The sequence below is a fragment of the Suricata suricatta genome, chromosome 1 (genome assembly GCF_006229205.1).
Source record: "Suricata suricatta isolate VVHF042 chromosome 1, meerkat_22Aug2017_6uvM2_HiC, whole genome shotgun sequence".
In the NCBI taxonomy this organism is placed as follows: domain Eukaryota; kingdom Metazoa; phylum Chordata; class Mammalia; order Carnivora; family Herpestidae; genus Suricata; species Suricata suricatta.
The window spans coordinates 34,085,921-34,103,379 of NC_043700.1; the positions used below are offsets into that span (position 1 = coordinate 34,085,921).

The 17,459-nt window shown below is 33.5% G+C and overlaps 1 protein-coding gene across 2 annotated transcripts in view; it reads left to right on the forward strand.

Moving 5' to 3' along the window:
• Positions 1-17,459, forward strand: part of LOC115290778 (disintegrin and metalloproteinase domain-containing protein 5-like) — a 110,433-nt gene that overhangs the window by 18,883 nt on the left and 74,091 nt on the right. For both annotated transcript variants that reach the window (XM_029938612.1, XM_029938637.1), the window contains exons 3-10: positions 883-938; positions 3,360-3,438; positions 4,137-4,213; positions 5,384-5,558; positions 6,405-6,470; positions 14,343-14,414; positions 14,588-14,751; positions 15,466-15,547. In XM_029938612.1, coding sequence (XP_029794472.1) covers positions 883-938; positions 3,360-3,438; positions 4,137-4,213; positions 5,384-5,558; positions 6,405-6,470; positions 14,343-14,414; positions 14,588-14,751; positions 15,466-15,547 — 771 coding nt within the window. The remainder of the gene's footprint in view (positions 1-882; positions 939-3,359; positions 3,439-4,136; positions 4,214-5,383; positions 5,559-6,404; positions 6,471-14,342; positions 14,415-14,587; positions 14,752-15,465; positions 15,548-17,459) is intronic.

A 17,459-nucleotide genomic window follows, 5' to 3' on the forward strand; every position in this document is an offset into this window, starting at 1 on the left:
AACCCAACCATTTGGATATTGTGTATGAAAAGTGGTAGAAGCTCTAGATGATGTCTTTTTCAAGTTTTTTTCTTGTTATTTAAATTCTGCTTTTTTTGTTTTGTTTTGTAAGCTGTGTGGTTTTAAAAATTTATTGATGCTATTTTATTCCCATTTATTTTTGGTTATATTTGTTTAGTAACAAGGTATTTTTGGAGGGCACAGTTCTCAAGATTCTCACCAGATTCCACTTATTTCTAGAGTGCTATTCAGATGACTCTTTCAGAACATTTATCTGTTGCAAAGACTCTTGTCCTGCTATAATACAAAGTTAAGGAACTAAAAACTTTTAAGAGGCTATTTCTCTTGTTAAAATTATTTTTAAAAAATTAACCAAATAAATGACTTAGTCTTATATTTTCTGTTGTCTTCTGGAGGGTTTTCTGGCATGTCTCTGCTCCCCCTCTATCGTCTCTTACATTCTCTTCTAGAGGAGTTTCATTGCTTATGTGGAAAGCAAAGTGCAGTGGTACTTATTATGTTATATTGCTGGAGGTGTAGTGCATTTCCTGTAGTGCTATCTTTTGGAGAATCTCTTCCATTGAGCATAACAATATACTTTTTAGGTGGTATGGGAGTAAAAAGGCAACAGATCCTTCCACCCGAGGCAGGCATCTTTGGCATTCGTCTTGGGCATGGTGAAGGGTTGTCAGGGGCTCCTACCTAGTTCTCAATTTAGAATTTGGAGGCTTCACATAGTCACATAGGAAGGGAAGCATAAGTAAGGGTTATATATTATTGTTAACTTAGTTAATATTTTTAAAGCATAACTCAGAAAAGAAATTATTTAGCATATATTATTTACAAGTATTATTACTGATTTTTTGGATACTCATGTTACAGATTGCTTATATAATTACAATAAAAGGAAGACCATATTTTGTCCATCTGAGAAAGCAGTAAGTAAAAATTTTATCCTTTCAAATTTTAATTCTGTGGTCTCTTGATTTTTAAAAAATACTTATGAATAGAATCATTTCAATTTAGATGTATATTTGATACCTATATATGTGATACTGTATATTGATTATTGGGTAAAACCATAGGCATATTAAATATAATAAAATGTGATCCACAATTAAATAATTTATATATTCAGATGAAATAATAAAGGCAGAATTTTGCTATAATATAATAATAAATGTGTAAATAATATTACCTGAAAACCAAGGAAGGTTTTTTGGAAGGAAGGAAGAGGTGACTTGTCGCTTGAGGGAAGAATGAGGTCATATAAGAGGATATTCTGTTTAGAGGGAATCATGTGCAAAACACGGAGGTATGAGACAGTGGATTCTGTGGTGTGCAAAAGTCCATGTGGACTACTAAAAAACATTTTGGAGGATAGATGTAAAAGATTTTGGAAAGGTAGGCAAGAGTCAGGTTGTAGAAGATCTATAATGTCATGATAAGGATATTAGAAGCCCAAAATGTTTTTAAGCAAGTACTTTATAGTCCCATTGAGAGTTTAGGCTGTTTCTGAGGAAGCAGAAGTAGAGGTAAGGTGTGTAATTCTGTGGTTAGATGAATGAGGATAGTGGCTTTTAAGCAATACAATGGTATTCATAGTGCTGGAAAGAAAAGTTCAATAGACCTAGATGATGGATTTGTTAGAGTGATTGGGAAAAAGTGAAGTGTCTTGGATAATTTAGTTGTTGCTTGAGAAAATGGGTATGTTATAGTTAACTAAATGAGGAACAAGTGAGATACATATATGAGGAAGGGGTGAGTTTGATTTGTAATGCCTATGCAAAGATATCCAAATGGAGTTTTTCCATTTGCCATGGGTGATGTTAATGAGTCATCTCTTGTACTGGAGGAATATCCAAATTGACTTTTTGCACTAGGAATATGAATATAAGAATTTGAGTTTCTGGGGATAGATAGGCAACGAGGATACAGGTTTAGCAGTAACCAATAGTTTGGCTATAATATAAAACTGAGAACCTATAGAATGCTTATGAATAGACTAGTGACTGAAGACTAAATCTTGGTAAAGAGCAATATCTCTGAGATAGGTGGAACAAAAAAGAGCAACCAACATGGAAGATGAAGCTGGCAGTGTCAGGGAGGCAGGAAGAGAAGCAGAAGAGTAATGTCTGATGTAAATTAAGTGATTATATTGAGTGGTCACAGTTTTCAAAATGATGCTAGAGAGCAGGGCAATGATGATTTTAAAATTACCTTTCGGATCTGAGATTGTGGCAGCTATGAATCTTTTCCAGAGCAGTTTCAGGGTGAGTAAGAATGGACAAAGTGGAGAAATTATGTGTAGACTACTCTTTTGAGAGTATCTTTGGAGAATCAAAATATATAAAGAATAGCTAAAGTAGGACACAGGTCAAGGGAGAATTATTTATGAAGGTAATAATTTGATAATGAACTTTTTAATAACTATTTTAATAACAAGTTAAAAAATAGAAAGAAATAGTTTGAGATAATAAGATTGAAAAAGTATTTATCTTCAATATACGGCATAGAATGGGATTCATAACACAAGTGTAAGAGTGTGCCTTGACAAAAAATGTAGTCATCCTCTGGAAATAAAGATGAGGAATGAGGGTAGGTGTTGGTGATCTGAAACGGAAATGATGTGGAGATGATGTGAGATGATTGGCAGGAGTGGGGTCAAGTTTCTGTATTGTTGCTGAGGAGACTGAAGGAAAATTCTGACAAAGGTTATTGAGAACTTGGTATTTAGCTAAGCTTAGTGACTATGAATTTGCAGTAATGCCAAGAAAATATTTTTAAATTCTATCCTAAACCTACTTTTTAATTTTAAGATTCAGATTGAAAATCTGGAATCAGTGAGCAATAAAGACATAGATTTTAAAGTTCTGTGCTGGAGGGGCCTCTGGGTGGGTCAGTCAGTTAAGCATCCAACTTTGGCTCAGGTCATGATCTCATGGTTCATGGGTTTGAACCCAACATTGGGCTCTGTGCTGACAGCTCAGAGCCTGGAGCCTGCTTTGGATTCTGTGTCTCCCTCTCTGCCTCTCCTCCAGACATGCTGTGTCTCTAAAAATAAATAATGTTAAAGAAATTTTAAGTTCTATGCTAGAAATTGGGACCTATATTATTTCACTATTTGCTAGCTATAGCTGTTTGGATTGTTCATTCACATAGTGTTATATGTCACTGTAGTTAACCTACTTCTCTTAGCTCCTGATTTATTGTAAACAACAGGGAAGTATATGGACAAGAGGGTATGCAAAGGCACTATAATTCATCAGTAAAAGGAAAATTTGTATTATGAAGAATAATTTTTCATGTTTTCTACTTTCTGTTTCACAACTTGAGCACATTTTGTGATTTTTGTCTAGATCATTTTTATCTCCAATTTCTGTTGTTTACACGTATGACAAAGATGACACCCAACATTCTAAGCCTTTGTTAGCTCAGGTAAGACTTAGGTTTTTCTTATGGATTTCTTATTCTAGATTATCTTTAAAAATGTAAATGTTCAGGGGCACCTGAGTGGCTCAGTTGGTTAAATGTATGACTCTTTTTAATGTTTTTTTTTTTTTGAGAAAGAGAGAGAGGCAGAGAGAGGGGGGAACAGAGGATCCAAAGGGGGCCCTGTGCTGACTGCAGAGAGCCTGATGTGGGGCTTGAACTTACGAACCATGAGATCATGACTTGAGCCCAAGTCAGATGCTTAGCAAACTGACCTATCCAGGCACCCCAACTGTCTGACTCTTGATTTTGATCTAGGTCATGATCTCAGTCCAGGTTGTGATCTTGAGGTTTGTGGGGTCAAGCCCTGTGTTGAGCTCTGCACTGACAGCACGGAGCCTACTTGAGATTCTTTCTCTCCCCCTTTATCTGCCCCCCCTCCTTCCTTGCTGTCTTCCTCTCTCTTTGTCTCTCAATAAATAAACATTAAAAAAAGTAAAAAATGTAAATATTCTGAAATTTACACTACACTCACTGAATTGAATAGTCTGGACTAGATCTTATTTCTACCTGGCACAAGTTTATTGGGTAATTGCCCATTCAGTTTGAAGTTCCAAAGTTGTTAAGTAATAAATATAAACAACACATCTAGGATGTCCATTTTAAAAATAAGTTATCTGTTTGTTCTTGTATATCCTTTTCAGGTGGACTGCAATTATCAAGGATATATTGCAGGTTTTCCAAATTCTCTTGTGTCACTCAACACTTGTTCGGGACTCAGGTTGTAGCCTTTTTATTTTATTTATTTATTTACTTTTTTTGAAATTTTATTTTATTTTATTTTTTTTACTTTATAAAGTTTCGTATTTTTTAAACATATGCAGTTATTTCCCATCATTTATAATACAGTAGTTACAATGACACTCCAAACAGAAAAGCAAAGTAAAAAATCAAAACACCAACTTCTGTTTCATGTAATTAGACTTATACAGAAATTAGAAGGTTAAGTAACAACTAGTTAATCACCTAATTTCACAGCTATCTGAAGTGGCGATCGTTATATAGCAGCTTATCTATTTATTCAAGATAAATGATACAATATATTACTTGTTCATAAGCTGGTTGTAGCCTTTTTGAAGATACTCTATTTGCTGGTATTAGATTCTGCTAGTCTATGAGTTGATTCTCCACTTATCTTTTCTAGTTCTATATTCACCTTTGTTATTTCAGTTCCCTAAGGAATGGAACCAGAATTACTTTTAAAATAGAATTGGTCCGCCTTGGCAACATCTGTCCCTGATGGGAGGCTGCTTGTTGATTCTGACAAGATCTGCTGCTTGAGGCTCTGAGCAGTCTTGAGAGTAGGGAGGGTTGGTTGGTTTCTCCATTCTTCTTTAATTTTTCCAGGTTTTTAATGTTCTTACTGATTTGTTAATCTCCTTGAATGATTCATAATTGTAGAATGCCTATATCTGATAGATATTTTGGCTCTGCTCCTAGCCACCTTTAGGCAGGTAGTACCTTCAGTTAAGCCCCCACAAAAGCTGACTTAGGTCATTATGTGTCAGGGAAGAATAGATGTCTCAAAAAGAAGACAAGACCTGAGACTAAGAAGAGAGTGCCTTAAGATCTGACAGTCTGGCTCAGAAAACCTGTACTCTAGGAAGGGATCCTAATCTGTTCAGTCACATGGATCCGTGCCACTAATATGCTTTCTACAGAGGATCAAAATATTTCTCTTAGAATATTTGTCATTTAAAGCAGTAGGCATCCTGTGGTATTTCTGGCCTAGTTCTTAGTTTAGTACTTCCATGTGTAAAGAGGGAAAGTAGAGAAGCCAAGGTGACTTTAAATGCAAAAAAAAAAAATTTATTTGGCCAAAATTCCTCATTAGAATATTATACTTTTGTTAGAATAATTTCAGGCTTGTTTTGATTATTTTAATACCCAGGGGAACATTGCAGATTAAAAACACCTCATATGGAATTGAACCAATGGAGGCTGTATCAGGATTCGTGCACATGATTTATGAAGAAAAAAATGATAACACTAATATTCCTCTCTTAGGAGAATATAAGACTTATAGCTATAATAATTTATACTATCACATCAGAAGGAGTTCAGAAGTAAGTGTTGACTTTTTAATTTTAACTTATTCATTAAAACTTGGTGAAATGAAAAATACTCTCAGAGAAAAATTTGATGACTTACAGATCTTAAGATTATTTTACTTTTTCATGAAGGCTCTCCCTGACTTTTAAAATGGGTAAAGTTCTTTGTTAAGCTTGTTAGTAGATCAAAGTTTGGTGAAAACTTAGGTAATTAATCTGGGAAACATATGTGAATATAGGAGTCAAGAAACAAAAACAATTAATTTCACATGTGGACATTTGGATGATTAATGTAAATTATTCCTTTTCCCCAATTAGGCTGTTAGAGAACATGTAATTTATCAGCCTAATTAAGTTAAGTCTTTGTTTCATGAGAGTTCATAAAAGAATACTATTAGTGGCCTCCACAAGGCACATTTAAAGCAAAGTGGTGAATTCTTCCACAAAGGCCCGTAAACTGCTATATTGTCATAAATAACATTCCTGGCTCTAGTGAGCTGCCATTAATTATAAACTTCAGTAATATTTTTCTAAACTTTATTGTTTGCTGAAAGGAGTTCCTAATAATTGGAATAATATGAAAATTATCACAAGGCAAGAAAGAAAAGATTTATGTTGTGAACTTAAGATTTCCAATTTTAGCTATTGCTAAAATCAAATGATACTTGGATTCTTGCATAGCGTGGGATTTCATTGAAAATTCTTATTAATAACCACAGGCACTTTTTGGACCTGGAATTTTCTGAATAGTACCTAAACTTTGTATTTGAAAGCAGCTTTGTTACATAATTAGTCTTTAAGTTTATCAATAGAAGGGAAAATTTTGGAAATTCCTCAGGGCTCATGTCATGTGTTTTTCAGAGAACTGAATTTTTCAAGTTATATCCTCAATATCTTGAAATATATATTGTTGTGGATAAAAATCTGGTAAGTGATTTTTTAATGTATTTTTGTTTTTAAATGGTTTAACCTTTGTCTTTATCTTGATTTCAATGATATAATAAATTTTAAATCACTTGTTGATAAATTTATCTTTTGCAACTAATGACTTCTTAAAAGTTGTGCATAAACCACATTTTGTTAATTCATTTATTTTATATATAGGATCCTAATTGCTTTTGTGAAGTGAAGCATTGTTCATTTTTTTAAAGCTTGTCTATTTTTCTTTTTTTTCAAAAGACCTCCATCCTCTGTGAAATCCTCAACCCCCACATCCAATATTATTTAACTACTTCAGCCTAATTGAAAGGGTAGTCTACAAAACAAATATGCTTCTTCTTCCAAGCAAAGGGAGAAAACAAGTTTTCTGTGGTATTCCCAATTCTAAGTAAATGAAATGATAGAAAACAGACAAATGAACAAATTTTTCATATGGAGGATTATACTTTTTTAAAATAATAGTTTATTGTCAAATTGGTTTCCATATAACACTTCTGATCTTGTTTGAGTTTAAGGTTTTAATTTACACAACCTAGGTGGTTAGATTCTAAGCTGTGAGGTTACATTTATTTCAGGTTGCTAAGCTCTGAGGCCACCTGCTAGAAGCAAGCAGTATTTCTCTCTGTGGGAATGCAACTTCAAACAAGATTCCCACAAATTAGCCATACCTGAGCTCAAAATTCCTAAGAAAATGGTTCATCATAAACATGGGTTAACAAAACAAAAAAACAAAAGATTTAGATCCAGAAAGCATTCAAATATTAACATTTTAAGTCATAAAAATGGGCGTCTGTTGATTCCAGAAGAGGTGGTTATGAGGCAGGAGAACTGAGCTAAATATTGGCAGAGGTTACAAATATTGAAGTGCATTGGCTCACTAAAGAGTGGAAAAGGTGGCTTTGTTTGTTTTCTTTTCATTTTTGTTTTTTTAGCATAGCTAAGCTGACCTAGTGCAAAGCCAACACATTTCCAAAATCCTATTCCTGCAAAATTACAAAGCAACTAGGAAAGCAGAATTTTAAGCATAATAAACACAAAGAGCAAATAAAGGGAAAGAAAACCATTATATCTTAAACATTTGTTTCATAAATGTGGGACAAATTTAAAAGCTAACATTATGATAAATTTCAACTGAAATATGTAAGTAATTATATTAGGTGTAGAGAGACTAAGTACTGCAATTAAAAACCAAAAGTAAATATTAATTAAAAGCAAAGACAAATATTATCATACAAGACACCTAAATGCATATTTTCTGTCTAAAACAGACAGATCTGACAGAGATACATAATGACAATAAAAGCCTGTAAAATTATATGATAAAAATGAAAATTCTAAAAAACTTGCTTTAACTAGATTAATATCAGAAAAAGTAGATTTCAAGATAAGCATAAGTTTTCTATTACTGCATAGAAAATCACTCCAAAATTTAGTGGCTCAAACTAATAACCATTTATTTGGTTGGGAGCCCGGAGACCTTTTTGGATTTATATCAGTCTGAAATATTTTTAACCAGCCTGGTAGCCTTTGATTGATACAGCTACCTTAAAAACTGTGGGCTTCATTTCTTTTCTTTTTACTAGGAAAGCAGTAAAGATTACAGGCATTTTCCTCACAGAGAAAATATTCTTCATTAATACTTAAAAGAGCATTAGGCATACACTTAAGAGGTATCAACTAGTTAGTTACGCAAAATTTCTATTGCTGTGTGGTTACCAGTGCCAGGTATGAGGATTGACTGTGACCTTGGTGAAGTTCAGTCAGGAGTTTGCTAAGGAAGCTCCCCCAGTGCTCTTGAAACAGTGTCAAATTACCCATTTCTCTAATGTTTTCACGTGAATAAGTATGGAGTTTATTGTGTTTCATAGTAAACTGGATTTATCTATTATAAGTACACATTTTAGAGTCAGGTCTAGCATTGAATCTTGGTTTTCTTTACTCTTTTTTTTTTGTTGTTGTGGGAAAAAGCATATGACATTAAATTTGCTCTCCTAACCATTTTTAAACATAGTGTTTGGTAGTGCTGAGTATATTCACATTGTTGTTCAACAGTTCTCTAGAGCCTTTTCAGAAAATCAAAACTCCATGCCCATTAAACATTAATTTCCTCTGCCCACCCCAGGCCTTGGCAGACACCTTTCTACATTCAGTTTCTATGACTTTGACTATTTTAGATAACTCATATGAGGGTAATCATACAGTATTTGAACTTTTCTGACTGCTTTATTTTACTTAGCATGATGTCCTCAAGTTAATGGTAACCAAAAACACAAGCAAGGTTATCAACACTTATATCAGACAAAAAAAATGTAAACTAAAAATGGTAAAAATAGACAAGTTCATTATATAATGATAAAGGGGCCTATCCTCATTTTGTTCATGCATTATTTTCTTATTATAATTGTCTCTGTGTTCTTGTGGTTCATGAAGCTTCTTTAAGGAGATTACTCTAAATTCTTTGACAGTTTATAGATCTCTGTTCCATTGTGGTCAGTAATTGGAGCTCTACTAGTTCTTTTTGGTGGTGTCATGTTTTCCTGATTTTTCATGAAGAGGTCTTATTTTCTAGACTTCACAGGTTTGATTTGGCAGAGATAGTAACTCACCATTCAGCTTAAATTGAACCCTGGGTGTGTCAGGTGGTTCATCCTTGGGCAGGTGGTGTTTGCTAGCAGTGTCAGTTTGGGGGTGAGAATACTGACTGAGCTCTGCCGTTGAGGGTAGGTGCCGCTGGATAGGATACTGGTTAGTTCCTTGCCCAAGTGAGGCTGTAGGATAGGCTCGGCAGCTGCCTGGATTATCTGCTCCTGAAATCTAAGACTTCAGGACTAGGTCCATACTCAGCAGTAGGCAGGGTTATGAATTACGTTCTTGTCCTGGTGTGGCAGCAGAACAAGCCCCGAGGCTTCCACAGCTAATGTTTGTGGACCCAAGTCCGGCAGCACTACACACGGAATTCTCTGGCCAGATGGGGCTATTTGTTTTGCTCTGCAGTTGTGGAAAGCCACAGGATATGTTTTCTTTATAAGAGCTATTGTAAGCCGGGCTGTAGGATGCCCTATGTAGCATCCTGTGTGCTCTGGTAGGTTCCTGGTTGGGTGGGATAAAGGCTGTATTCAGCAGTGCTCTGAGATATGAACTAGTTTCCATGCCTGGTGGTATCATCAATAGAGAACATAGTTCTGGCCTGTCTCTTGTTTGGGAATCAAATTAAATAGAACTATGTACTAAACTCCCTGGTCTGACAGGCCACCATCCTACTTGTGCAAATGGGTAGGCCTACCAGCTGGGCTTTCTGCTCGAGTGCCATAATTGGAGGTGCAATGGGATACACAGATTCTTGGAGCTCTGATTAGGTTTCCTGCTCAGATGGGCTGGAGACTGTATTTGGCTTTGGGAAGGGCTACGAAGTAGTTTCACGTCTGATTTTGGCTGTAGAACAGCCCTCAAATAGAACGCTATTTCTTTGTGGATCAAATCAGACAGAACTGCATCCACACCGCCCTGGCCAGTGAGGACCATCATCTTGGCTCTGTAGATGCAGAGGCACTTGAGGGGCTCTCTGTGGAAGTGTCTCTGTAATTGAGGCTGCAGAGTGGGCTTCCAAGATTTCCGGGAACTCTAGTTAGGGTTTTTGTCAACAGGGTTAGATGGAAGCTATATTCAGCAATGAGCAGGGCTGCAGACTGGCTTCACTATCTGGGAATATTATGTCTTCAACATTAGATGTTAAATATCGTTATATATGATATATAGATATTAAATATATATAGCATATTTAGTATTATTGAATTAATGTTAAGTTTCTTGCATATGATAATGGTATAGTAGGCAAACAGGTAAAAATCCTTATCGTAGGAACTATATGCTGAAGTGTTTGCAATTTATTATCAAATAGTCTAGCAAAATGAACCAGGAATGCCCTGATCCACATCCATAACAGATAAGATGAAGATATATACAGAGAAAGAAGTATGTGTGACATTAATAGTAGGTTAATCTAGGTGAAGGATAAATGGGTAATCTTTGAATTTTAAATTTTCTGTAGGTTGAATTTTTCATCATAAAAAGTAAGTGGTATTATCAAAATTAATGACTCCTTAAAAAGGCTGCATTTAATTGTATGTAAATTATACCTCAATAAAGTTGTCCTAAAAATTTTGGGGTAGAGTAACAACAAACAAACATTCATTTTAAGAAAATAATTTACACAGACTTTATCACTAAGTCAAAAAGAAAGAGAAATGCACTGTTGCCTCTAATGACTTGGTAGGGTGTTGGGTTTCATCATTTACATGATCTTATTTGGCCAATTCCTAGTGAGAGTTTATATTAAGCATTTTGAAAAAAAGAGTTGAATCCTAATAAATCCTAACACTTTTTTTATTGTCACTTCGCAGGGGATTGAGGTCTTCTTATGTAGGTGAATCCAGTTGATAAAAATAAACTTGTTTTACAATGTTTAAACTTACTTGAGTATGTGATCTTGAATGTATAACTTGGAAATCAGCACCAAAATATTCTCAGATAATATAGCAAAAGTCAAAAGAAAATAGTATGAGGACGTAGAAAATTATAGATCAGCTTTATTGATTACAATAATGTATGTTAAATATCCCTTTTAAAATACAGAGAATCTCAAATTATGTGACATTTATGAGACAGCTTAAACAAAATGACAGTGTTCTGTATAAATTTTTTAATGTTGTTTTAATTTTATTCATTTATTTTTGAGAGAGAGAGAGCGAGCGAGCGAGAGAGAGAGCAGGGGAGGGACAGAGAGAGAAGGAGAGAAAGAATCCCAAGCAGGCTCCACGCTGCCAGTGCAGAGCTGGATACAGGGCCTGATTCCATGAACTGTGAGATCATGAAAATCAAGAGTCACAGTGACTCAACTGACTGAACCATCCAGGCACACTATTTTTTAAAATGTTTATATTTTTAGGTATAAAACTTTATTATTTAAAAAAATTTTTTTAGGTATAAAACATTTTTTTAAAAGACCATCAAAAATATGCCAGGATTGACAATCAAAAGATAATGAGGATGATATTACTAACAGATAAAGTAAAATTCAGGGTACTTAAAGTAGAAGAAGGAGGATATTTTATTTTGAAAGCTATAATTCAAATTAAGCATTTCTTTAAACAATTTTTTAATGTTTATTTTTGAGAGAGAGAGCGAGAGCACCAACAGGGGAGGGGCGAAAGAAAGAGAGAGACTCAGAATCCGAGACAGGCTCCAGGTCCAAGTTGTCAGCATAGAGCCCATCATGGAGCTTGAACCACAAACCGTGAGATCATGACCTGAGCCGAAGTCAGATGCTTAACCAACTAAACCATTTAGGCGTCCCTAATGAAGCATTTTTAATAGTGAGCACTTAGTTGACAAATGAGTTATGAAGAAACTATCAAAACAAAACCTCTGGAAATATTCAGAAGAAAGTAATAAACCCCCAAACTATAGTGGTGCACATTAAGGCATTTTTCTTAGCCTCTGACAGATAAAAAAATTTTAACATATAAAGATCAAATTATTTATCAACCAGCTTTACTAAACACTTAACTTACCTTTGTACCTTATGAATGAGTGCTACATACATTCAATGGTAGTCATCTCTAAGTCACAAGTCACAGTAATTTTGTAAAATTAAAAACATATGCCAAAACTCTATCATAGTATACTAAAACAACAAGAAGTAAAAGGAGATATAATAATAAAATGAAAAAATTTAAATACTACCATGAGTGACTTTTTCAAGGTGGAAACATGAAACTATATGGGCTACTTAGAAACTAATGAATTCTATATTTTTAAAAAATTGGGGCAAATGGATCAGTCGCAGAAAACTAGGCAGCACTATAGTTTACAGTTTATTTTCTGTTTATGCGACATCAACCATGGGTCTGGGTGGCTTTTTGGGCAGCTGTCTTCTATGTGTTGTCTCAGCATTACAGAATTAGCTTTTTTGGCATTTCTACATTGATAGTTTTTTCTCCCATTTTCTAAGCCAATAGGAGCCACAGTAGGGAAATACTTCCAGAAGTGACATTTATCGCTTTTATCCTCATTTCATTGTCCAACATGAATAAACTGGCTATGCTCACATTTAGAAGGGAAGCATTCCTGGAGGAGAAGAGAGCTGAATATTGGTTAAACGCAGAATGCCTACCACAGAGGATAGTCCCAAGACTTAAGTTCTAAAACTGTAAAACGAGGAATGTGAGGAGGGCAGGAAACAGTTAATAAGGTATAAGCTGATCAACAGGAACTTTAAAACAAATAAGTCAATTTAATAGCTGGTTATTGAAAAGAAAAATAGGTAGAAAGTACTATTAAGCAAAAAGAAAAAAAATGGTATGGTTTGGATGATATAACTATGACCTTGAAGAAGATTAAAACAAACGAATGCAAATTTGATGAGTTCTCCAGAGAAGATAAGGATTTAAATCAGATCATTATGTTGTACACTTACATAATATTATATATAAGTTGTATCACAAAAAGCTGGAAAAGAGAATTTTAATAGATTCAGGTGCCAGTGGTAGGTATAGATCATTTTAAAGGAAAGTAGTTAAATTTTTTAATGTTTTTTATTTATTTTTGAGAGAGAGAGAGAGAGAGAGAGAGACAGAGACAGAGACAGAGACAGAGACAGAGACAGTACAAGCAGGGGAGAGTCAGAGAGAGGGGGAGATACAGAATCCGAAACAGGCTCCAGGCTCTGAGCTCGCTGTCAGCACAGAGCCCAATGCGGGGCTTGAACCAACAAACCACGAGATCATGACCTGAGCCGAAGCCAGACGCTTAACCGACTGAGCCACCTAGGCACCCCAAAAGGAAAGTTTTTAAGGGTTTGGGAAGACATAATTCATATACTAATACAATTTTAGGGTATATGAAAAACATGCAACTTAATTTTAAGTAGTGCTATAATAATTACTAAGCCACGTTCATTTTTTCCTTATGACAAAGTGTGTACACACACAAAAACACATGAGCAACAGGTCCATATTAAAGCTATATTCATTTTGATTGCTATTAATAGGATGTAATGTTTTGATCAGGGAATATGATGGCTTAGTGTTAAGAAATATATTAATGAAAGTATTGCATAAGTAGGTCAAAAGACAAAAGTAATTATCAATCATTAACAAAATGGCTGCTGATAAAAATTCAACTACTTTTTTAATAAACATTTTAGTAACTAGGAAGAGATATAAAAAGTTTTTTCGCAACATGATCTAGAATACTCATCATAAACTGAATACCACTTAATGATGAAATTTATGGGGTTTTCCAGTGAAAAATTCAGAGCAAAGCTCACGATGGTGATAACACCATTGTTGTTTACTATTGTCTCAGCATTTTTAGCCAGTTAGACATAGGAAGAGCTTATCATTCATGAGAAAGAATATATCCAAACACATTATCTAGAGTCACTTTAAGAATGAACCTCTCATTAAGGATCTCCGACCCCCAACAAGAAAAGGATTTTCCCCTTCTTCATGCTTATATGTTTTGGTTTGTGATTACATGTTATTATTTTAGAAATAAGTACATTATAAAATATCATATCAAAATTTTATGATTAAATTTTCATAAATAGTTTCATGAAACATTAAAGTCATATTATTAAATATTTTTATTTATTTATTATATACATTAAATTATAAATTGAGTTTATTTATTTATTACATTTTATAAATCAATTTTTATACATCATTATTGATTTCCTAGATTTCAACTGGAATGTAGCTCTGTGGCTACTTTTGAATATAGCACATTATATAGGTAAAGGGTATATTATATTTTCTTGATGGCATCCACTAGTTTTTAAAAATAATTTATCTTTTTCAGTTTGAGTACATGGGCTCTGATATAAAGACTGTAACACAGAAGATTATTCAGATAATTGGCTTTGTTAACACTGTAAGTTTTTATCTATTTTGTTTATATATTTTGTATTAGTGTAGGAAATATGAATTGATGTGTAATATTTTGTTCCCATAATCAAAATACTGATTAAATGTTTTATATGCATTTTTATGGAAGTTTAATATAATTTATTTAAAATTTACTTAAAATTTATTATTTTTTTTTAGATACTTTCACAGTTAAAACTGACTGTTGTAATATCTTCCATAGAAATCTGGTCAAATAAAAACAAAATTTCTACTACAGGGAATCCTAATATTATATTATCTAGATTTTTAGAATGGAAATACAAACATGTGTTCCAACCTCATCACACTGCATACTTACTTGCGTGAGTATAGTATTCCATTTTTGTATAGCATTAAAGGAATAACCCAAAATGATTTTATATGTTCATTATGAAAAACATTTAATGCATATATACTGTGTTTTATAAATTTGATAGACACCATGGAATGGGAAAATTGTAAATTAAAAGTCCTTGTCTTCAAAGAGCTAATGTTAGGCAAGACTTAAAAACTCTTATCACCTGACGTAAAATGACCTGATAAAAGTAGAATTACATAAAAGCACGAAATAACTAAAGAAGGTTAATTATGAGTGACATAATTTCTTTGGTTTTCCTTGTTACACCACTTGCTCTCTCTACATTTTTGTTTCTCAACTTATTTTTAATTACATCAATATGTAGAATTTATACGTGCTCTAGAATCTAATGCACAGAAAAATCTATGCATCTTTAATGGATAAGTGAATAAGGAGATCACAGGAGATTGAATGTATAGGAAACCAGAATAAAAACTATGAACATTAGTGCACTAGCTTTTTGCATAAACTGTTAGGCCTTATCATTACTATACTTCGGGATGTTTATTAAATTTACAATTTATAAAATATTGAAATATTCTTAACACTGAAGATTCTAAAAACATGTATTTAAATTGATTAATTCAGAGTAGCATATTGCTTAGGACATAGTAATAGTTTAACAATTGTTGTAATACCATTCTTAAATGCAATTCTGAGGAACATTATTATTTTTTAGCTTCAAGAAGCATCCTGATTTTTTAGGAGCCACATTTCCTGCAAAAATATGTAATAAGAATTATGCTGTAGGAGTTGCTCTGGTATGTAATTATTTTCCAACTCCTTATTATTTTCATGTTTTAAAATTTTCTAAATATTTTAAAGCATGAATAAATATATTACTTTGTTCACTTGTCCTTTAATAGTTTTTATATTACTAATCTGGAGTAGAAATATTAAACTATATAATTGCTTTAAAAAAACAAAACATCTTTAAATTGAACTGATCACAATTCCATATTAATTGTAAAAAGCACATTTGACTTTTTAAGTAAAAGTTTGTTTTGAACTGTGGCATGCTTGCATCAATATTTATTATATAACCAGTGTAATTTTAATGTTAATTAGTAACATATCAGCTTCTTACAAGATTAATAATTGGTATAAATCGATGTTTTTTTATTATATGACTTTTGTTATTTTTTTCCTATTTAACGTAACTTTTATTAATGCATTTAATTTTTTATTTAAAATTTTTTTTAAAGCATTTATTTATTTTTGAAAGACAGAGCATGAGTAGGGGAGGAGCAGAGGGAAAAGGAAACACAGGACGGGAAGCAGGCTCCAGGCTCTGAGCTGACAGCACAGAGCCTGATGCAGGGCTAGAACCCACAAACTGTGAGATCATGACCTGAGCCAAAGTCAGACACTTAACCAACTGAGCCACTCAGGCGCCCTGCATTTAATTCTTTATTGTGTTTGGGATGAGCAGACTGTTGGAGGAAGAAACAGCCATCAAATATTCACAATTACTGTTTTCTGGCAAAGTGAAAATGAACTCTTATTACAGAGTTATATTCCTTTTACAAGTTATATAAAAAGTAGAGAAGGGAACTAAATGAGTTCTTCGGAAGTCTGCACTATGACTTTTTTACTGAACCATTTGCACAATTGGTTGTGTTTTAGCAGCAAGTAGAATGAAGCAAATTGCTATTGACAGATATTTAATATAAGATCTGGGGCACCTGGGTGGCTTAGTCAGTTGAGCGTCTGACTTTGACTCAGGTCATGATCTCGTGGTCTGTGAGTTTGAGTGCCACCTCATTCTCTGTGCTGACAGCCCAGAGCCTGGAGCCTGCTTTGGATTCTGTCTTCCTCTCTCTCTGCCCCTCCCCTGCTCACACTTTCTCTCTCTCTCTCTCAAAAATAAATAAAACATTTAAAAAATTAGAATTAGTTCTTTATTTGTTATCATTCCTATAAAATACATATTGATTGATTAGATACATCCAATACAAGTTGTGGGGTTATTTGCTGCCGTGGGTAGAGAACAGTCAGATATTTTAAGGATTTGTTTTTATTCTTAGTGCCTACTTTTGGTTTTCCCTCAGTCAAAACTTGAGGAAAGACCATCAGAAATTGTCCAGGGCTTCACTGTTGTTGTTAATTCTCTTTGAAAACAATGTTTCATTGCTGAAGACTAATTTTAGATTGTGTGTGTGTGTATGTGTATGTGATAAGACTTATTGAATATAAGCGGTTAGTATATATTTTTTTCTGAGACCACACATGAAGACTTTAGTTTTGACTGGAATTTTTATAATAGAAATTTGTAAATAAAAAGGTAAATATATGAGTTAAGCAAGACTACTGTAAAAATATCAGTATAAAAGTAAAATATGAATATAAATATAAATAATTTCTGGCTTGCCAACAACAAAGAGTTTGAAGCTTAGATTTCAAAAAGATAACTACCAATCATAATTTGTTGTTAGAGTCCACATATAAGGAGATCATACTGTATTTGTCTTTCTCTATCTGACTTATTTCACTTAGCATAATGCTCTCAAGATTCATCCATGTTGTCTCAAATGACCGGATTTCCTTCTTTTTTATGACTATAATATATATATATATATATATATATATATATATGCCATAATATATATATATATCTCACAATTTGTTTATCCGTTCATCTATCAGTGGACACTTAGGTTGTTATCATATCTT